Source organism: Poromitra crassiceps (genome assembly GCF_964638095.1).
Source record: "Poromitra crassiceps genome assembly, chromosome: 2".
Taxonomy (NCBI): Eukaryota; Metazoa; Chordata; class Actinopteri; order Beryciformes; family Melamphaidae; genus Poromitra; species Poromitra crassiceps.
Genome location: NC_139624.1, coordinates 71,452,737 through 71,475,236, shown reverse-complemented (window position 1 = coordinate 71,475,236; position 22,500 = coordinate 71,452,737). Strand labels below are relative to the sequence as shown.

Genomic DNA, 22,500 nt, shown 5'->3' with positions numbered 1-22,500 from the left:
GATCCCTCGGGAGGCGGAGGAGTGGAAATGACGAGCAGCGCGCTTTTCCTCGAATGTTCAACTTTTTTCAGCTTTAAAACGTCCACAGCACTCCTCAACAACAGACGCCACCAGCGTTTAAACGCCAGGTGCGTTCATTAAGAGAGGAGCACGTCTAGCGCGTCCTTACATAGAGAATGAATTGCAGAAAGACGCTGGCAGCTCCAAAAACGCTTTTGGTCTGAATGGCCCCTAACACAACCGTGTGGCAGGAATGCTATGATGGAGATGCTACAGAAGACTGACCTGCTTGGCTGGTGCCGACAATTTGCAAAGAAATACACTTTTTGGCAAATAAGCTCTCTGATCAACTTACCATGGTGCATCAAGGACATTTGTAGAAGTTTAATGTACATGTATGTACTCCTGTATTTTATTCATTCGGTGCATTATAACCATTTTACAGTCTACACTTTTGCAGTCAATCATTTAGTTTGACTTATTAAGAGTTGATTTGAGTTAAGTTGTGGACCAGAGATGTCATTTGTGCATGAATGACATTTACAGATTTTGGATACGTGTAGGATAATGTGCAAAATGAAACTGCATTGTTTTTCGGGTGAAGTTCTCCTATAAGCAGGCTCAGCATCTTCTCCTCTATGCACCACAGAACACTTAACACCTAACACACTCATTGCTATTTGCTACTTTGTTTTTCTTTGCACAGTTCATCAAAGAGCTTATTTGCAAAATAATCCCGAGTTCCTCTTTAAGTCCCCTATGTGACATATTAACACATTCACTGCCAGCCGTTTTTTTTTTTTTACTGTAGGTAGCTTCTGCCAGAGGGTTTTTTTGAGGATTCTGGCTCATCTTTCAAGACCCAAGGATTCTTTTCTGCTAAGATTTTGTGAACACAAAATATCTCAAAAGAACTAATAGAATGTGTGCTTTCTCTGTCTAAAAGAGTTAGTTTGTAGAGTTAGTAGTTATGTAGGCATTAGCACTTGAATACAGCATGGTTTCAGCGTCTGAAAATTTAAGCTGAGATAAATAGCTTTTTGTGAAATTCGATAGAACAGTCACTTTAACCATTCATTTTTGGCATCAGTAAGACGTCAGACATCTAAACAATAGTTTTGAACAGTAATTTCCTCCATAACAGCAGGAAACACCCCTCTCCTTCAAACTCCTCCCTCCGTGTGTGTTCTTCTTGGCTGCAGCGGGCGTGTCACAAGCTCGTTTCTGCTGCTGCTTTGCTGCTGCTCCTGTCTGCTGGCGGCCGCTGGGCAAGTCTGGATGGGCTCGCTCGTTTCTTGGGGTTTGGGTTGAGAGCTTTGATGAAGCTTTTGCGATTCTGGTCTTATTTATGCTGCGTGTTTCAAAGTGTGTTCCACCCGTAATCTATTATGCAAATTTGCAATCCCGCACCGCCAGCTCCCAAGCGCGAAAGCGTTTTCGCCAATCCATTTTCATGAGAATGGCTTCCTCACACTGCTTTTTGCTTGCCTTCCTCTAGTCTGGAGAGCACTGTCGCCACTTAGTGGGTCGGTGGAATGGGTTGTACACGTTCGGTGGCTCCAATATTTATATAAGAGATGTAAAAGGGTTAGATGCACATCCCACGGTCAAAAAAAATAATCTTTTTTTTGACGTGTTAACACGTCATTGGCAGTCAACCGTTGGATTTTTTTTGACGTGTTAACACGTCATTGGCAGTGAACGTGTTAATGACCTGACTCAATGTTTGTAGAGGGGTCAGCAGGCTCCTGTCTGTGAGTCTGTGGTTTCTTTATTATGAACAGGACTCACTGGTAGCACCCACATGAGGAATGTTTCGCCTGAGCCCAGCCTTTGTGTCACTTGTCTGGGTCTCTAGACCAGGGGTGGGCAACTGGTGCCTCACTCAGTGCGGCCCCAGGGTCAATTATTATTATGCCTCCGCCGGCGATAGCCAGGCCGGAGGCATTATGGATCCGGGTTGTCCGTCCGTACGTACGTCCGTACGATGTTTGTTAACGCGATATCTGAGGAACGCCTTCACAGAATTTCATCAAATTTGCCTCAAACATCGACTTAGACTCAAGGATGATCTGATTAGATTTTGGTGGTCAAAGGTCAAAGGTCAAGGTCACTGTGACCTCTCGAACGCCATTTTCAAGCTTGTTAACGCGACATCTCAGGAATGCCTTGACGGAAATTTAATCAAACTTGTCTCAAACATCGACTTGGACTCAAGGATGAACTGATTAGATTTTGGTGGTCAAAGGTCAAGGTCACTGTGACCTCTCAAACGCCATTTTCCAGCTTGTTAATGCGATATCTCACAAATGCATTGACGGAATTTCATCAAATTTGCCTCAAACATCGACTTAGACTCAAGGATGATCTGATTCGATTTTGGTGGTCAAAGGTCAAAGGTCAAGGTCACTATGACCTCTCAAACGCCATTTTCAAGCTTGTTAACGTGATATCTCAGGAATGCCTTGACGGAATTTAATCAAACTTGTCTCAAACATCAACTTGGACTCAAGGATGAACTGATTAGATTTTCGTGGTCAAAGGTCAAGGTCACTGTGACCTCTCAAACGCCATTCTCCAGCTTGTTAACGCGATATCTCATGAATGCCTGGACGGAATTTCATCAAATTTGCCTCAAACATCGACTTGGACTCAAGGATGAACTGATTCGATTTTGGTGGTCAAAGGTCAAAGGCCAAGGTCACTGTGACCTCTCGAACGCCATTTTCAAGCTTGTTAGCGCAACTTCTCAGAACTGCCTTGACGGAGTTTCATCAAATTTGCCTCAAACATCGACTTGGACTCAAGGATGCACTGATTAGATTTTCGTGGTCAAAGGTCAAGGTCACTGTGACCTCACGAATGCCATTCCCAAGTTCGTTAAAGCGATATCTCAAGAACTGCTTGATGGAATTTCTGCCAATCTGGCTCAAACGTCGACTGCTCTAGCTGACAGGCTAGTCACTGTCTTGTCTGCTCTAGACTCTGCTCTAGCTGAGACTAGTCATTGTCTTGTCTGCTCTAGACTCTGCTCTAGCTGACAGACTAGTCACTGTCTTGTCTTGCTCTAGACTCTGCTCTAGCTGACAGGCTAGTCACTGTCTTGTCTGCTCTAGACTCTGCTCTAGCTGAGACTAGTCATTGTCTTGTCTGCTCTAGACTCTGCTCTAGCTGACAGACTAGTCACTGTCTTGTCTTGCTCTAGACTCTGCTCTAGCTGAGACTAGTCACTGTCTTGTCTGCTCTAGACTCTGTTCTAGCTGACAGACTAGTCACTGTCTTGTCTGCTCTAGACTCTGCTCTAGCTGACAGATTAATCACTGTCTTGTCTGCTCTAGACTCTGCTCTAGCTGACAGACTAGTCACTGTCTTGTCTGCTCTAGACTCTGTTCTAGCTGACAGACTAGTCACTGTCTTGTCTGCTCTAGACTCTGCTCTAGCTGACAGACTAATCACTGTCTTGTCTGCTCTAGACTCTGCTCTAGCTGACAGACTAGTCACTGTCTTGTCTGCTCTAGCTGAGACTAGTCACTGTCTTGTCTTGCTCTAGACTCTGCTCTAGCTGACAGACTAGTCACTGTCTTGTCTGCTCTAGCTGACAGACTAGTCACTGTCTTGTCTGCTCTAGCTGACAGACTAGTCACTGTCTTGTCTGCTCTAGCTGACAGACTAGTCACTGTCTTGTCTTGCTCTAGACTCTGCTCTAGCTGACAGACTAGTCACTGTCTTGTCTTGCTCTAGACTCTGCTCTAGCTGACAGACTAGTCACTGTCTTGTCTTGCTCTAGACTCTGCTCTAGCTGACAGACTAGTCATGGTCTTGTCTTGCTCTAGACTCTGCTCTAGCTGAGACTAGTCACTGTCTTGTCTTGCTCTAGACTCTGCTCTAGCTGACAGACTAGTCACTGTCTTGTCTTGCTCTAGACTCTGCTCTAGCTGAGACTAGTCACTGTCTTGTCTGCTCTAGACTCTGCGCTAACTGACAGACTAGTCACTGTCTTGTCTGCTCTAGACTCTGCTCTAGCTGACAGACTAGTCACTGTCTTGTCTGCTCTAGACTCTGCTCTAGCTGACAGACTAGTCACTGTCTTGTCTGCTCTAGACTCTGCTCTAGCTGAGACTAGTCACTGTCTTGTCTGCTCTAGACTCTGCTCTAGCTGAGACTAGCCACTGTCTTGTCTTGCTCTAGACTCTGCTCTAGCTGAGACTAGTCACTGTCTTGTCTGCTCTAGACTCTGCTCTAGCTGACAGACTAGTCACTGTCTTGTCTGCTCTAGACTCTGCTCTAGCTGACAGGCTAGTCACTGTCTTGTCTGCTCTAGACTCTGCTCTAGCTGACAGACTAGTCACTGTCTTGTCTGCTCTAGACTCTGCTCTAGCTGACAGACTAGTCACTGTCTTGTCTGCTCTAGACTCTGCTCTAGCTGACAGGCTAGTCACTGTCTTGTCTGCTCTAGACTCTGCTCTAGCTGACAGACTAGTCACTGTCTTGTCTGCTCTAGACTCTGCTCTAGCTGAGACTAGTCACTGTCTTGTCTGCTCTAGACTCTGCTCTAGCTGACAGACTAGTCACTGTCTTGTCTGCTCTAGACTCTGCTCTAGCTGACAGACTAGTCACTGTGTTGTCTGCTCTAGACTCTGCTCTAGCTGACAGACTAGTCACTGTCTTGTCTTGCTCTAGACTCTGCTCTAGCTGACAGACTAGTCACTGTCTTGTCTGCTCTAGACTCTGCTCTAGCTGACAGACTAGTCACTGTCTTGTCTTGCTCTAGACTCTGCTCTAGCTGACAGACTAGTCACTGTCTTGTCTTGCTCTAGACTCTGCTCTAGCTGACAGACTAGTCACTGTCTTGTCTTGCTCTAGACTCTGCTCTAGCTGACAGACTAGTCACTGTCTTGTCTGCTCTAGTTGTTTTAATGACACCCGTGCTGTCAGGCAATATTTCCACACAACAATGTGATGCAAAAAGGTGTTGAGTGTTATTTAGCAGCGTGGTTGTGAAAGTGGAGTCTGGAGACCCCCAGGGGTCCTTGAGGGGGATACAATTGGGATCACTTATTTTCACTATAATTACAACCATAACACAATGATAGAATGTATGACGTTTCATACACTTTCTGTAATAAACATCTTGTCAGTTGGGGGACCATGAGACAAAATCAAATGGGAGTCCGCTCCTTAGTCTAGTTTAGGGGTCCGGGCAACTCAGGCAACTAACACAAAAAGATATAGATGGATAAATAGCACTACAGGTGAGAGGGAAAATATGTATTTTGGATTTTAGGGTGAGCTGTCCCTTTAAGCCACTGTGGCCCTTGGCTCTCTGCATCTGTAGTGTTCAGTGAGGACTGGCCTTTGTCTGGGAAGAGGACATGTGCGATCAGTGCAGCGACACTGGGACACTGACTGAGCAGAGTACATTTTATATCCCTGCACGCACACACGCACGCACACACACACACACAGACACACACACACACACACACACACAATACACACACAATACACACACACACGCGCGTGCGCGCGCGCACACACCCACATACACGTCACACACACACACACAATACACACACACACACACAGACACACACACACACGCACACAGACACACGCACGCACACACACACACACGCACACACACACACACACACACACAATATACACGCCCACATACACACACACACACACACACATACACACACATTCCTGGAATGTGGCATTGTTATGTCAGGATAAGCCCAACTTTAGTGCCTCTCTTAACTTGATTTGACAAATTAACTTGACTAATCTAGGATGAGTATCACCATATGCACTTGTAGAACATGATGGCTCAGTTGTAGTACAGTATAAAAATAATATAAGGTCATGTTCCTTCCCGATTTGCTTGGAATTAAATACAACTGACAGGTTTGATTTGATTTTGTAATAACGTAATGTTCTTTGAAAGCGCTGTCATGAAAATAATCAAGAATATGTGTTTTGACAGCCGGGCTAAATGACTCACATGACCAAATAATCATTTCAACACACACACTATCCAATTACACACATGGGGAAAGACGTGTTGTCTCATTGGAATTGGCAGTAGGTGTGTGTGTGTGTGTGTGTGTGTGTGTGTGTGTGTGTGTGTGTGTGTGTGTGTGTGCCTCAGCGCCACCCCAGGGCTGTGTTGTGTTAGCGCGTGTCCCTGGGTGTTCCGCTGGGCTCAGTGCGAAGCCTCCTAGAGAAAAGCATGGCTCGCCTCGCTGCTCACGCTTTAGATGGAGCCGCCGAGCTGTTTGGCTTAGAGCGACCGTTCCCACACTGCCGGGTCTCTCTCGTTCCTGTCTGTCTCATCATGCTGTCTCACCCCCCTCTCTTGTTCCTGTCTCTCTCATCGGGCTCGGTTTGTCAAAGCTGGTGTAAGGCTCAAATTAAGTTAATTACAGGGGATATGTGTAGCATATTAAAATTAATTTTGAGATATTAGTGTAATTAAAGTAAAACAAAATAGGCCATTGCTGAAAAGATCGGCAGCTTGTACGAGCCTCTACGCTACATTTGACCACTTCATGCCGGTTGCTTTAAAGCACAAAGGGAGATTGCTTTATGGCACAAAACAGCAACCTTACTTTACAAATATGGCTTAACTGAGATGTCGTGTTAGCTTATCTCTGTTACAACATGCTCTTTGTAATGGGGTTTTATGGGAAATGTAGTTTAAAATGTAAGAAACACAAAATGTATAAGTCCCAATAAAAAAAGACTACAGATGTGTGTGTGGACTGCCTGCTCTCCTTTCAAAAACAAGCAGCGGAATCTAATAATGGCGTGGCCTCGACGTCATCACTGTTTCATCACTGATGTCGCAATGTCTAAGTGACATCATCGTTGTACTTCATCACCGTTGACATCACAATTGCTCGTGTGACATCACTGATGATGACATCACTCACTGATCACATCCTCACCAATTACATCACAATTGCTCTGTGTCATCAGTGTGACGTTGGCAACCAGGCCACTTTCTTTCGTTGGGACATAGAACTGTATGACATCATCGGCGACCTCTTGTCTTTCTTTTTTTCTTTCTTTCTTGGGGACATACATAGATACTGTACATACATACAGTACATAGAATTACATACAGTACATACATACGTCGGACAGACCCTCTTACAGATGCCTCGACCCCTAGTGGCCACGGTGTAAAACATAAATATGCAATGGAGACTAAATATATGACGCCTTGCGTTCCGTGTGGAACTGATGAGTGTCTGGTTCTGGTTCTGTGCAGGCCGACCCTGACCATGACCCACAGGAACCTGACGGGCAGCTGCAATGTGAACTGTGGCTGCAGAATCCACGAGTACGCTCCGGTCTGCGGCTCGGACGGCATCACCTACTTCAACCCCTGTCTGGCCGGGTGCAGCACTGTAGGCAACGACAGCACCGGGGTGAGTGCTCTCACACACACACACACACACACACACACTTGCATGGTAGGTAACAACACATCGACTTATATCGACACAGCCATACTGGCTCCACTCAGCGTCTTTGTTTTTCAGTTATACAATATTCTTTGATTACGCCTTCCTGCCCGACTAGAATTTGAGATATAGGCCTTTTATGTGGAGAAAATGAATGGATTTCGCAGAGCTATGCATGTGCCATTATGGTATGTGAAGCCATTGTGTGTCGTTTGGCAACAGCCTTAACCGGTAATATACATTCTCCTCACATCTCCCCAAAAGTCAATATGAGGAGGGAAGTCTCCGCCTCCACCACAATGTCAGACAGGAAATTATAACAAAACGAGGAAAGGAAATGTCTAGAGTCTTTGCTAGATCACTGAATGATAGCACCATACCATGGTGTGTGTGTGTGTGTGTGTGTGTGTGTGTGTGTGTGTGTGTGTGTGTGTGTGTGTGTGTGTGTGTGTGTGTCAGTCTGTTTATTTTCACATTTTTAAATTCACTTCTTAGTCTTAGGCCCAATCCCATTTAGCCCCACCCCTCGTTTTTGAGTGCCCCTCGCTTTCAAAATGGAGCCATAAAGGGTAGGGGGGTTGAAATCAATGACCTAGGAAATGGGACACAACTAATACGGCATCATTTTAAGTTATTTCTGGTTCAAAACTGATTGAATGAAGTCTGTAGATTCTCATAGATATCATATTGTCATATTCCCACAAATTAAATAATCCTGAGACATGCAAACGTATTTTATATTTAATTTCAGGAGACACAACTGCTGTACAAAAATGTAACTCAATGTAACTGCCCCTACATTTTTTGTGAAATTGTATAATATTGTACCTATATATGCATCAGATCTGTATTTTTGTCCATGACTTTATTTTGCATATTAACTGAGTTCTCCCATGTGTGATTGTGTACTTCTCTGTTTGTATTGCCTGTGTTTTGTTGTAACAAGGTTTTATGCTGCTCTCCTGGCCAGGTCGCTCTTGGAAAAGAGATTTTTAATCTCAATGAGACGTCTACCTGCTTAAATAAAGGATATTGATCGATTGATTGATAAATGTGTTGGTCACGTTTCAATAACACTTGTAAACTTATTGCACAGACCTCCCCGGGGCTTCGTCTCATCTGAGCTGTTCCCAGCCGGGGAAGCAGACGGCCATCCATGCTGCAATATGTTAAAATAGTTGCAAGCAACCAGCCAACAACTTACAAAAATGTGTGAATATCTTCCTTTAATGTAGATCAAACCGCTGGATTCAATTGTTTAAACGCGTATTTCAAAACTTGCTATTTGCAAAAATCGCTATGTGTCTCTCTGGGTCTCTCCACTCCTCCTCCAGGCCCAGACTGTCCCTGCTCTCTGCGTAGCCGCGTGCAGAGAGCCTGTCCAGGCTGACAGGAGCCAGGGAGATCCTCTGGATGTCCCCAGTGCAAATAGCAACGCAATCTTTTTCTGAAATGCTGTCACAAACAAATCCCACACATCCCCAGCATCCACAGTCCTTTGTATCTATCTACATTAAACTGAGATAACCTCATTTGTTGTACATTTTGATTGATTTTTGGTTGATTATTAGTGATTTCCTTCTCAGCCCCCCTTGCTTTGGAGTGTGCCCCTGGAATATCTTTGTTTGGAGGGCCAGATGCCCCTCCCACTTCATCCTAGCTCTGATACCAACAAGAGTCAGGACACCCTAACCCTAGTCCTACCATAGGAACGCAAAGAATTGATGGTTACGGGCTAAGTGGTAGGGGCAAGGGGTGTATTTCAAATATTGTCATAGGACAGAATATTTACTTACATTGCTTTTCATGTCAAGATGAACACTGGTGTGTATGTGTGTGAGCTAGAGAATGAGTGTGCGTTATTTGTGTGTTCATGTGTGTACTGGCTGTGTTTACAGATCAGGAACTACACGGACTGCGGCTGTGTGCAGAGCAGGCAGGTCATCACGCCGCCCTCTGGTGGCCAGGGCACGCAGCTGCAGCTGGTCATAGTGAAGACCTACCTGAACGAGAACGGCTACGCCGTGTCGGGGAAGTGTGACCGCACGTGCAACACCCTCATCCCCTTCCTCATCTTCCTCTTCATCGTCACGCTCATCACCGCCTGTGCCCAGCCCTCCGCCATCATCGTCACACTCAGGTTAGGCCCACTTCTGTCGATCACTGTCAGGGACCACTTTAATGATCCTCTCCGTTTCATTGGCTCGTCCCTCAGGATGGAGAGGGGTGATTACTGTTTAGCAGCTGGTTAGCAGCTGGCATCTCTCCGTCCCACCTGATGAAGGGATGCAAAGTTTGCATCATTTGTGTCTTTTGCATCTCTTTTATTGCACTTGTTGGGATGTGCTACGTGCCAATGTTAGTCTCTGAGTGTCAGGGCACAGTGAAGACTAAGTGCCGATGTTAGTCTTTGAGTGTCAGGCCATAGTGAAGACTAAGTGTTGATGTTAGCCTCTGAGTGTCAGGGCACAGGGAAGACTAAGTGTTGATGTTAGTCTCTGAGTGTCAGGGCACAGTGAAGACTAAGTGTTGATGTTAGTCTCTGAGTGTCAGGACACAGTGAAGACTAAGTGGCGATGTTAGTCTTTGAGTGTCAGGGCACAGTGAAGACTAAATGTTGATGTTAGTCTCTGAGTTTTCAGGGCACAGTGAAGACTAAGTGTTGATGTTAGCCTCTGAGTGTCAGGGCACAGTGAAGACTAAGTGTTGATGTTAGCCTCTGAGTGTCAGGGCACAGTGAAGACTAAATGTTGATGTTAGTCTTTGAGTGTCAGGGCACAGTGAAGACTAAGTGGTGATGTTAGTCTTTGAGTGTCAGGGCACAGTGAAGACTAAATGTTGATGTTAGTCTCTGAGTGTCAGAGCACAGTGAAGACTAAGTGCCGATGTTAGTCTCTGAGTGTCAGGGCACAGTGAAGACTAAGTGGCGATGTTAATCTCTGAGTATCAGGGCACAGTGAAGACTAAGTGGTGATGTTAGTCTCTGAGGAGCATGAATGAATGAATATGCCGTGTTCTTCTTTTGTCAGGTCTGTTGATGAGCAGGAGAGGCCTTTTGCTCTGGGGATGCAGTTTGTCTTGCTCAGAACTCTAGGTAAGTTCCAGACCACATGCGCTTAGTGGACAAAATATGACGACCACACACATTGTCTGACGCTGTGAGGTGAAAAGGTACAATCCCTTATTGAGTTCTTCTACTATAGCCACTTCAGCCGTAAAGCGGAGATATACAGTAGAGCAGGGGATCACCACCTTTTCAGACCAAGTACCACTACAGTAGGTACCAAACCCAATTTACCAGCGACCACTTCCACTGCGGTTACCAACCTTCTGTTTCTCCCCACAAAATAAAATGTGCTGATTTAACCAGGCAAGCATCAGAAAGGCTAAATAACAACATAAGGCTACTGGTTCAAAACGGACACACACGCGCGCGCGCACACACGCGCACACGCACACGCACACACACACACACACACCTGCCCAACATTAGGCTGTGGAAAAGAGAACCCCTTTGAAAATGTTTTTTTCCCCTCGCCTAACTTTGGAGCGTTATTTAGCCACCTGCCTGACAAGCTAGCATTACATGGTTGTTACCAATCGATGACTTCTAGTTTTATATAACAGAAACATTCTGACTTTAAATCGGAACCCGCTACAGCCTCTGAAAGTAGATTTTCAAAATTGTGATATTTCCCGAATATCCGATAATCGGCCTAAGCCTCCCCTCAGGGTTCATGTGTATTATATAAAAATTGTTGCCTGTGAAAAATAAAATAAAAAATGCAATGCTCTGGCAGACCACCAGGTGGAGGCCCACGGACCACGCAGTTTGGGAACCACTGCAGTAGAGGAAGTGGAGGAGACTGCCTCCCGTTCTCTCCATTCTCTCTGCTTCCAATCCACAGTCTTGGAGAGAGACTGGAATGCAGTGGTCTGCTTGTGAACTTTGGGCTAGATGTGTGTAGAAAAGCCTCGGGGGTTAGTAAGCAGTGCCCTAACATGCTGCTGATCTCCTTGGTATGGCTGTGTGAACATATAACTGTCAAATCAGCTGTCTCATAAAACATCCGGAGAACTGTGTGTGTGTGTGTGTGTGTGCATGTGTGTGTGCGCGCATGTATAGTATCTGGGTCTATAATTGGAGCAGCGATAGGATCTTTATGATTTATGATTAACTTAAGCTGAACTGCATTGCTGGCAGTGCTGGGTCAACATGGTAACATACTGTCTTTCTAATCTAAAAAATTGGTGCCACCCAGTGGTGTGGTGGCTGTATTGCAATACAGTTAAACCACATCCAATGTTTTTGCTGTGTGTGATATTATTTGTTTGTGTCATAGCAGCTTATCATTTTTCTATGAATAAAATTAAATCTCTGTGTGTCTCTCTCTCGCCCCCCAGCCTACATCCCTACACCCATCTACTTTGGCGCGGTGATCGACACCACCTGCATGCTGTGGCAGCAGGAGTGCGGCGTGCACGGCTCGTGCTGGGAGTACGACGTCACCTCGTTCCGCTTCGTCTACTTCGGCCTGGCTGCCAGCCTCAAGTTTGTGGGCTTTATCTTCATCTTCCTCACATGGTACTCGATCAAGCACCGGGAGGAGCGGACGGAGCGCTGGCGTCAGCGGCTCCCCCCGCTGGCCACCGTCAGCGAGCTCATCTGCCACGCAGGGGGGCAGAAGAGCCACGCCCGCACACGCTCTTGCCCGGTCTTCATTCCACCCCGCCCCGAGCCGCCCCAGGCCCTGCTCCTCCACCGGGGCCACAGCAGCCTCAGTTGCCCCGGCAACGCCCTCAAAGCAATAACCCCGCCCATCCTCCTGCCGCATCACCACCGAGTCTTCTGAGAAGCAGGCCCGAGCCAAGCCCTCGAGTTCCTCGCGGCACGTGCCTTCCTGCGCCACGCGGTGTCCGCTTTACACCCGTCAGACACTGGGGCGGGGCGGGGCCTCCAGGCAGAGACACCAATGGACTGACGAGCACGCCCGCCATACTTAAAGGGCTGGTGATCGTCGTCCGCGATAATAGAGCGAAAGATGCGATCCGATCCTGAGCATAGCATCAGCCACACAGCATCCACAGAAGGCCACACCTCCATTTGAAGCCTTGGATGATGTAACGGAGACATCACATGGTGCTAGTGTAAAAGGGGCAGGGCATTATAATCTCCTCTGTACTGATTGGTGGGAAGAGACAGATGACTCGTCCACTCTGCATCTAAAGCACAACTGTTCAACCTGTACTATGCAAGATCCTATGTACAGCTCCTCCCTTCTCAGTACTGTACAGCTCACTCTGTATTGCCCACCTCGTACCTCCCGCGTTCATTCACACAAAATGCCACCACGTTGTAGTCAGCTCATTGAATGTCATTAGCAGCTAATCCCATAAGAGAGCCAAAGTGGAACGTCACTTCCCGCTTCAGCACTGTACCAGAGATTTTCATCCGCCATTTATTTTCCTATAGACATTTCCTAAAGTGCGTATAAAAATAGTTTTACTTGTTCAAAACAAACGGTTCGGATATATTTAGAAACAGGAGAGATCGGATAACATTTCACTCGGACCAAAACGTAAAAAAATGCAGGTTTTAAAGAAAATATTTTTTCAATGTTTTGTTTTGTTTTTGGTCTGAGTGAAATGTTCTATGGTCTCTCCCGATTCTAAATATAGCTGAACCGTTTGGTTTGAACCAGTAAACATATTTTTATAAGCATTTTATGAAATGTGTATGGGAAAATAAATCACAGAAGAAAATCTCTGGTACAGTGCTGAAGCAGGAAGTGACGTTCACTTTGCCTCTCTATTGTTCCATACATTATAAGAGCCTGAGGTGGGAACATATCAACCCCTCTGTTCCACATTATGAGCCCAAGTTCCTCCACTTCTTTAGTCATACTTGTCGGTGTAAAAACCTCTGCTTAAGTCCAGATGTGATGTTTGTGTCTTCAGGATGGACAAAAGTGTGATTTAGGCACTCACCTCCTTTTCCCTGCTTTTGTTTTTGTAACAGTGCCTCTCAGGCTGTCTTGGCCAGTCCAGTATAAAGCTAGCTACCAGGTTAAAGAGCTAGCTACCCAAAAGCCAATCACGGTCCTCTTAGTGGAGTGACAGTATTCTGCTCTCTTCTTTGTTTGGGAACAGTCGTCACCAGTCTTGAGTCAGACCAGTACCAGTGCTCTGCAGTGGAGGAAGACGTTTGTTAACCACGTAGCTTAAAGCCCACAAGCACCAATGGCGTTTCATCTATTCTATGAAAGAAAAAAAAATCAATCTTGTCAATAAGCAAGAGATGTATATTATCTTATTACACGGCATCACACAATTAGCCAAGCAGCAAATAGGAGCAAGGAAAGTAATGTGTCTCATCTCTGACCATGTGCTGGATCTTACTGGAGGTCCTAAAGATGCGACCACACTTGAAACAAGAACTACCAAGGTAATCTCAGCAATGTGATGGGAAACACTGTAATGTTTTGAACACTGCTGTATTGGAACAAATCTGACCCAGCTTTTTAATTAAGATTTTATCCAACCCAGTCCAACAATCAGCAACATGTGAAGGGATGATGCATCATTTTGGCTTTGTATTGTAATGGCTTCTCCATGCTGATGGTCACCAGATGTACATAGTCATAATTATCTAGTAGTCTAGGCTTTTAAGAAGTAGTGCAGCAAGCATGTAAACAATGAAGCCCATTTTATCAATTTTGATTATAAGGGTTAATGGTGTTTGGGGCCATCTGGTGGACAGTGAGATAGTTGCGTGAGAAGGCCAGATGTTGCTGTAGTAGTGAGACCTAAAGTAGCCTACTATGAAAATCTTGGTTAAAAGGTTAATTGTTAAACTTAATCACTGCGCTGAATTTGCCACGAAGAATCCTCCTCAGGCGCCCAAGCACAAAGATTACCAGTTTCCTTTGATGACGATGGGTGAACGATACGTAGGTGGTGCAGTCCACATGCACGCACGCACACACACACACACACACACACCGTTTTCTATCAGAGTGTGTGTCTAGACAGAGGCATGTTGAAGGAGCTTGCACGAGCATTGAATGTTAGCTGATGCCTCATTCTGAAATCGTCATCGTCATCTTACCTTAGCTAATGTTACACCTTCATGTAGCCAGAGTACAGGCACTGTACTGTGCATTTATCTCCTTTTTGAATAGGAATGGTAGTGTTTCTCTCTGAACTTACTTGGCCTTTCTTTCCCTTGTTTAAAAAATGCATAGTGTCAAGAAGACACAAATGACATTGCCTAGCATCACGTAGGTATTTGTTTTCAAATGCATACAAAAGATCTGTGGCACGTGATTAGAAAGAAGTCAACGCCTTGGATTATTTCAAAAGAATTTAAACCCAAGATAAGCCTAATCATTAACCTATTGTATTTTATATTCCGATCAGCATGAATACATTTTAATTGTTAATGGTTTGCGAAGAAATAGAGAATATTGTGCAGTGATTAAATTTCAAAAGTTAACATTTTCGTCCACCTTTCACAGTATTCTGCCAGGTAAAGATTATCAGTAATTGCAGTGACTAATGCCAAATGATGGGTTTTTAATCTTAGTATTATCGTGAATTACAGTAGTACCTCAAATGACATATTCCTAAGTGATCATCGTGTAAATATTTACAAGCAAATGAAGCATATTATTGAGCTCACACATAATTAGAATCCTATTTATGATCTAACCTGTGACATTATTATAGTCAAATAACACTAAACAAAAAAATAAGATAAAAAAAAAAAAAAAACAAGGAAACTGAATGTTTCTCGGTGCCTGAACAGTATTCACACAGGAAGGGTTGAGTTCAGCTTATGTAAGGAGGGGGGGTTGTTTTTATTGCAATATATTTAAAGTTTTCTGTAAAGATGACTACACAATTGAGTTGATTGATATTCTGTAGTAACACTACATCAAAATGCCCCTATATCTCCATTTGTCATGATTCTCTACCCTTCTCAGTGTTTCTGTATTCACGCAAATTTAGGGCGGAGACTGGAGACGATGTGCCATGGGCACACTTTTTTTGGGGTGTGGCCAAACTCATGCCAACTCATTTGTTCAGCTTTGCACGCTCAACCGGAGTTTCTCTGGTTCGAGCCGATTTCTTGTCATCAGTGATGTCATTGTTTGTGTGAGCAGTTGTCATCATGTCACCAGTAATGTCACTCGAGCAATTGTGAGGCCATCAGTGATGTCACTCGAGCAATTGTGAGGCCATCAGTGATGTCACTAGAGCAATTGTGAGGTCATCAGTGATGTCACTAGAGCAATTGTGAGGTCATCAGTGATGTCACTCGAGCAATTGTGAGGTCATCAGTGATGTCACTCGAGCAATTGTGTGACCCACGGCCTCTCGTGGTTTATTTAGAAAATATGTACTACAGATCCAGAACGGACCTCTGCACTCAGTAGCATCTGCCTCCAATAGTGAGGCAGTGAGCCGCACAAGGGCACACTTTGCAGGGAAGGGTAGAGAATCAGCTAGTAAGTCCACACTTCTAGGATTCAGTGTCCTGTAATTCAAATGCCTGGGCTACTACTCCCATACAGATGACTTCAGGAAGACTGTAGTTTTGCTTGACTGTTTTCTTTTTATCAGTATTTTGGTGGTGGATTCATATCATGGACTGAAGCTGTATTCTGAAAGTCGAGCTCTTTTTGCTTTGTGTTCCTCAGGAGCAGAAGTCTAATTGATGTTTGTGAACACTTGGTTTACAATGCCTTGAATACTTGATATTTGTCATTAAAAATTAAAAGATCTAACTTTGTGTCTGACCTCATTGGTTTATAGAAATGTAATGTTATATCTGATTGTGTTAATGGTGGTGTGGAAAAAGATCAAAGTGCTGAATGAATGAATCACAAAAAAGCTACTAAAAGCAAGGTTCCTACCTACACCGGGGCAAGGGGGGCTATATAGCACTCTCACAAATCTGCCAAACCCCAGTTAAGCCCCCTCAAGCATTTTAGTATCTTTTCTATTTTTAAATAAACAAATGTGTAAAGTTAATAACCAGCCATTCTTGATTGATTGAATTTATTTGATCATTGATAAAACCAGCAGGAATACATACATTTAAAAAATCGAGGTTGAGAAAACAAAACATCAGGGACCATGTTGGAAATAAGTGTTTACACTTTTACATGTTATCCCTTGGATCTTTTGTCTATGAATAAAGTCAATCAATCAATCAATCAATCAATCAAGCAAGCAATCAAAAGGCTTATTTCCATTTTGGACCTTTTCTTACCCCCATATTAATTCAGAAAAACTGTAATTTTCTCTCTCAAATGAATGCAATACGCTTCCGTACAATAGACTGGAAATACAAATATTTTTCCATACTATTTTCTTTTTTCCATACTTATCCAGACCTGGAAATTACTCAAATAAAATTCCATGCATAGTGCATAGGAACCCTGTAAAAAGGCACACACAAAAAAAGTTGGAACATCACTACGAGGGTTGGAAGGATTTATTTCTTAACAGCTTCATGGCTTTCCTGAAACCAGAGTTGTTGTAATACTTCTACACACATTATCAAGAAAGAAAACAACCAGTTTTTTTTGCGGGAACAGTTGTGGTTTCTAAAGCAGAAGGTACATCCATGTACGTTGCTGTTGGGTGGCATCAAGGAGTCGCATCCGACAGATGAACCACTGGCAGGTAGAATGATGATGCCTTGGACCACTTAATTTGATACAATGCCTGCTGACTGTGTACAGTATGTACTGACTATTACCGCCATAGACAAAGCTGTAACAGTGTGCTGTTGTATAACCAGTTTTATGGGACTATACAACTACATTCAAAGTGAATTGGCCATGTGCAACACTATACTCTCGATTATCAAAGCACAACATACAGCACGAGATTAATTGGTGACATTTCCAAAAAAGTTACACAATGAACATGTTTTCTAACCCGGTGATTGTGTGACCCTTTGTGATTAATCATGTTAAATCTCATTCAAATCATGTAATGTCATTATAATGGGTGATAAATGTATAAATCTGCAACAGCAGCAGGTGCAAATAATCAAACCAGTGTTTGCAAGTCATTCTTAACATCCCCCCCCCCCCCACACACACACACACACCTCTTTCTAGTACCAGATGGGTTGGGTTTGTTACACCTGCATAATTTAGATGTCAGGTGAGCTGCATAAAATTAAATTGACTTTGAAATACTTTCCCATGATTGTCTAAATATTCTGGTAGTCAAAGTCCTGCTAGTCTGGAGGTTAAAACAAACACTATGAATTATTTGCAAATATCCAAGTTTGACAACATTAAACAAAACCATGTGGAACGTTTTCGTGACGCATATCTATATTCATTTTGTAACTTTTTCAGAAATGGCAATCCAGTTTTTGTCTTTGTTTTAAAAAGTAGTCAACAGAAATGATAATTTCATAAAATCGGGTCTCACAGTGGACACATTTCTCAAAGCCAAACAACAGTGGAAGGCAAGGGTCATTATGTGAAAATGTTCAAAAGTGCATTTGGGGTCAAAATGTTGTCATTAATTAATTGAGTGAGTGGTTACTTAATGAGTGCGCTGTGATTGGGTAGGAAGACTAGTCTGTTCCAAGACTGGAGCATAGCTAAAGTTGGCTAATGCTAACTATCCATTCAGACATTGAAATGGTTTCACCACTCGAATAATCTGTTTTTCATAAAAAATATATATTAAAAACATCAATGGTGTTATCCATTTGGAATTCAACATCTGTAATTCCAATACTTAAGTTTAGCTGCGTTAAGGCTTTTTCTTTTCTAAATATATATTTGAAAAAACATCATAACACTGTTTGCTAATAAATGGGAGCACCTGTAAAAAAATAATAACTTTAATACTCATAATACAGCTCTGACGCTTGACTGAGGTGACATCACTCGCCATTGCTCTTGGCGAGCTCATCTCCCAAAGTCACTGTCTCTGTGTCTCTATGGCATCCGGCCGCCCGGTGGCCGGCCGGCGCGTGTGTCTGCCTCAGAGGGTGTGATTGGAGGGTTGAGGCGGAGCGCCGCTGCCCTCGTAGTCCAGGGTGAGGGGCAGCGGCGCCGCCTGTAGCCCCGCCCCTACGCTCCGCGGGGCGCCGGTCTGCGTGGCGGCGGGGGTGGGGCTCCCTGGCTGCACCTGGGGCCTCAGTGTCTGCGGGGAGAGAGGGAGGTAGCCTTGGGCCTGGAATATGTCCTCCTCCTCCTCCCCGGGCTCCAGGCGCCGGCCAGGCTCCGGGCGGCCTTGCAGGCTGCTGTGAGTGCGCAGCAGGAGGTCGTGTCGTGTCTCCAGCTCCGTCAGTCCATTGCCACTGAACACTTGCCCCTCTCCGTCCAGCTCCTCCAGCTGCCTGGCCCACACGTCGCCGCGGGCAACCTCCCCGCCCGGCCGCCGACCTGATGATGACATCGTCACCGATGACGGCGGCGACATGGGCGACGCACCGGGTCTGTGGACGGGCCTCTCGGGAAGCTCGTTCACAGCGGATTCCAGCCTGGGCGCGGGCGGTGGTGAGGGGGTTTGGCCGGGGGCGGGGGTGGTGGTGAAGCCGGCCTCCGTGACCAGGCGGGGCCACACGTCCCTGGCTGGGGCCCACTCTCCTCCTCCGCTGCCCTCTTCGAGGCCCCCGCCCCCGGCCCCGGACCCCAGCTCTGGCAGGGAGGAGTCGTCGTCAAGCTTATGGGTTTGGTTGAATTTGTTAAAAACGTGTCGCAGTGCAAACATATTATCTACATCCTTCTGGAAGTTGGCCCAGTCGTCCGGGCTGGGGCTGTAGTCAGGCCTACATTCATATAGGCTTTCGTTGATGCTATACAGATCCTCCAGTCCCTGCCAGTCCACCTCTTCCTCTGTCAAGTTAGGCAGCTTAACCCTGTCGTCCATCCCATATTGGCTGTGTGCTGGGGGGAGACACAGAGACAGGGGGGAGAGGGTCAGGGTCAGGGGGAGAGTGTCAGGGTTCTGGAGGATTCAGGAGTGCACCGCTAAAAAGAACAGAGAGCTCTTTTTTTCAAGTTTGCTCAGACAGCATGCAGTCATGCCCAGCATCCGGCTCTCACTACTGCAGCCAACAACTCCATGGGGTTAGTGGCCCCGGCAAAACACACAGACACACAGACACACACACACACACACACACACGCACACGCACGTGCGCGCGCGCACGCACACGCTCACACTCACGCGCGCACTCTCACTCACTCTCACTCACACACACACACACACACACACACACACACACACACACACACTTCAAAGCAGCATTGCTACTGTAGTTAAACACAGCACCCACACTATGCTGAAGCCATCAGTAGTGCAAACACATGCTGCTCATATTAGAAAGATAGAAAATAAAATCACGTTGTGATCCGTCATCAAAATAAACGCAACATATTGGCTAAGAGTCACAACAAAAACAAGTCATGGTTGAAGTAATGATGATAGGCCTGGGCTGGATTGAAATAAACACCCAGGCAACCTGGAATCAAAGAATTTAAACACCAGAGGGAAAACAAGGTGATCAACTTCTGCAAAACAGGAGAATGTTCAGGAGAAAAAGCAGCCTGCTGCTGAGTGGTGTATCCCCAGGAAACAAAGAGACATTCATTCAAAATACTAACAAGGTAAAGCAATGAAACAAAACCAGAGCATGAGACTAAGACAGAGTTGGGCTCAGTCTGCTGATGATGTCAATATGTTACAGCCAATTCAAAAAAGAGAAGAAAAAAAAAGATGTCTGTTTTGGTTGGCTTTCCTTGTGAGATCAGCTTTTTTGGGCAGCAACTACTTCAAGCTGTGATGTGAGTGAATGTGTCAACTGTAACATAAAGAGAGTGGAGATGGGTTGACATAGACTTTAGAGACTCACAGGAAGGAGAGGCTCGGTCTCCTCTTTGACCACTTTCGATGCTGCTGTTGCCTGGTAAGCAGGTGCCAGAGACAGAGGTCAAAAGGGCACAGGGGTCAGCGGGAGGACAGAGAGGTCACTCTACCACTAGCTAATGCCATGGCAACAAAACAAAACAAAAATCATTCTAAATGTCATGTTACGCTAGCTAGCACATAGCATGGCGATGACCGTTTTATTGGTGGATATGGCTGGCATGGAGGATGAGGTTAAAGCGAATTATGTAGAATGTGATGCATGATGGGAGATGATAACAGTCGGCTATCATGCATTTGCATTCCCGTGCACTTGAGGTTCAGGTGGGTCTCAGGTAAAAAGCACAATTTCAGCACGTCCTCATAGGATTTTTTTTATTTTCAATTTTTTATTTAGCCATGCTATCCTGAAAATAGCAAAAAAAAAAAAAAAAAAACTTTGTGTTTAGATTTCAATACAATTTTGTATAAAATTTGCGCCCTCTGCACTTGCAAAGCAAAGGTGTGAAAATATAAGGCAGATAATGAGTTACTACATAAATTAACTGGCTAACATGTAGCTCATATGTAGCCTCAAACATCTGGAGACTGACATTAGACAGCAGATAAGGTGCAGGGAGACGGTGCCCCACAGCAGTGACAACAAAAGGAAGCTGCGTTCATCAAATGCATAGATTAAAAAAAACTAGTCAAAAGGTCAAAGGTTATGAGCGGTTAGCGTGTCCCCAGCATGCAGCCAACACAGCACAAAGCGCCGGCACTCCATGGATTGATATTAGTGGGAATAATGAGGCAGGTCGGCCCATGCAGGTGTTAAAGAAAAGCCACTGAAGAGACAACAAAAATGGTGGATACCTGTGTGGCTCATAGCTTCCTCCATCTTTACCTCCTGATCAGAAAAATAAAAGCAATTGATTTGTTAATGCTTTCGAATCAATCAAGGAGATGTGGGAGGGGGAATAAAAACGGTTCATTCAGATTGACGTTGTCTTCTTCATGCACAGCTGCTACTCCCTATAGGGACAAATGCAATGATTGGATGGCGAGAAGGGGGAGTGAGGAAGGGTGCGAGGAGGCGGGGGACGTCGGGGTGGGGGGGTGGGGGTGGGCGGCTAGAGCAGAATGGTCACATGATTGGGTTGGATGGAGGAGAGATGAGAATTGATCAGAACGGAGTGGTTGGGAGGTCAATGGGGGTTTTCCCTTGTGGAGGCAAAATGCACAAGGTTATGCAGTCAGGTGATAATGGCGTCCAATGGTTAAGTCACACACCGCAAATAGATGCAAGTCATTCCTGGATCTGAGTTCTAATAAACTGTTTCTCCCCCCTCCCCCTCCTCCCCCCAACAAAAACATTGCTCGGTGTAACCACAACAGCAATTTCATTGGTTCGAGGAGTTGTTGGCACGATACCCAACGCGAGGGCAGCCAGTGCAAGGAGCAGATTTTTCAGGCTGCTATGTGACTTGTGCTGGCGCGGGCTTTGACAACGCCGGCGTTGCCAGCGTTGAAACACAACCAGTTTGTGAGAGCGAGCAGCTTGGCCACTCCGACGTTCCGCTCTCCAGCGCCTAATTACAGACTTTTATCCGCGGGACATAAACAAGGGCACCAGTTCATGATGCCACACACACACAAACAGCACAGCTCGTCCCGTACGGGCTGAGCTCATAGCTTAAGAGACGTTGTGTCGTTGGGACGTCTGCTCTGGAGGATGCTGCTTGGACTCTGCGGTGGTAGTAAAAAAAATAATAATATAATGTGGGCTGATTAGAGCAGCGATGCTTGACAGGCTCATGTAAAATGACGGCCTCGACTGCCCGCGCTGACAGCATCTTCCAGAAATCATCTGCAACACTCAGTGAGTCACACGGAGGCCGATGGCCAGGACACAATGCTAAGTTACACAATGCTAACACATGCCTAAGTGACGACTGCTTGTTTTTCCACTGTGCAACACCCCGATAGTTGAGGACTTCAAAAAAGAAATTCTATGTGCAAAGACTGTGACTGTGTGTATTGTAGGCAGGCAACAAGTCACAGGAAGATGCTGGGATGGGGCGGAGAAAGAACGGTCTTTGAGACTGTGTGTGTGTGTGTGTGTGTGTGTGTG

General features: G+C 45.3%; 2 protein-coding genes across 3 annotated transcripts in view; one reads left to right on the top strand and one right to left on the bottom strand.

Moving 5' to 3' along the window:
- The window catches only part of slco5a1 (solute carrier organic anion transporter family member 5A1), a gene marked incomplete at both ends in the record, with an annotated part of 127,210 nt that extends 114,882 nt beyond the window's left edge, over nt 1-12,328 (top strand). The window contains 4 exons of the mRNA XM_083662934.1: nt 7,280-7,439; nt 9,374-9,615; nt 10,505-10,569; nt 11,880-12,328. Coding sequence (XP_083519060.1) covers nt 7,280-7,439; nt 9,374-9,615; nt 10,505-10,569; nt 11,880-12,328 — 916 coding nt within the window. The remainder of the gene's footprint in view (nt 1-7,279; nt 7,440-9,373; nt 9,616-10,504; nt 10,570-11,879) is intronic.
- A 4,277-nt stretch (nt 12,329-16,605) lies between these two features.
- Nucleotides 16,606-22,500, bottom strand: part of sulf1 (sulfatase 1) — a gene marked incomplete at its 5' end in the record, with an annotated part of 44,884 nt that continues 38,989 nt past the window's right edge. The window contains 2 exons of one of the 2 annotated variants that reach the window (XM_083650609.1): nt 19,236-19,405; nt 21,243-21,276. In XM_083650609.1, coding sequence (XP_083506735.1) covers nt 19,372-19,405; nt 21,243-21,276 — 68 coding nt within the window. In that variant the 3' untranslated portion in view covers nt 19,236-19,371. Of the gene's footprint in view, nt 19,406-21,242; nt 21,277-22,500 lie in introns of both variants that reach the window. The other variant, XM_083650610.1, reaches the window with a different exon arrangement.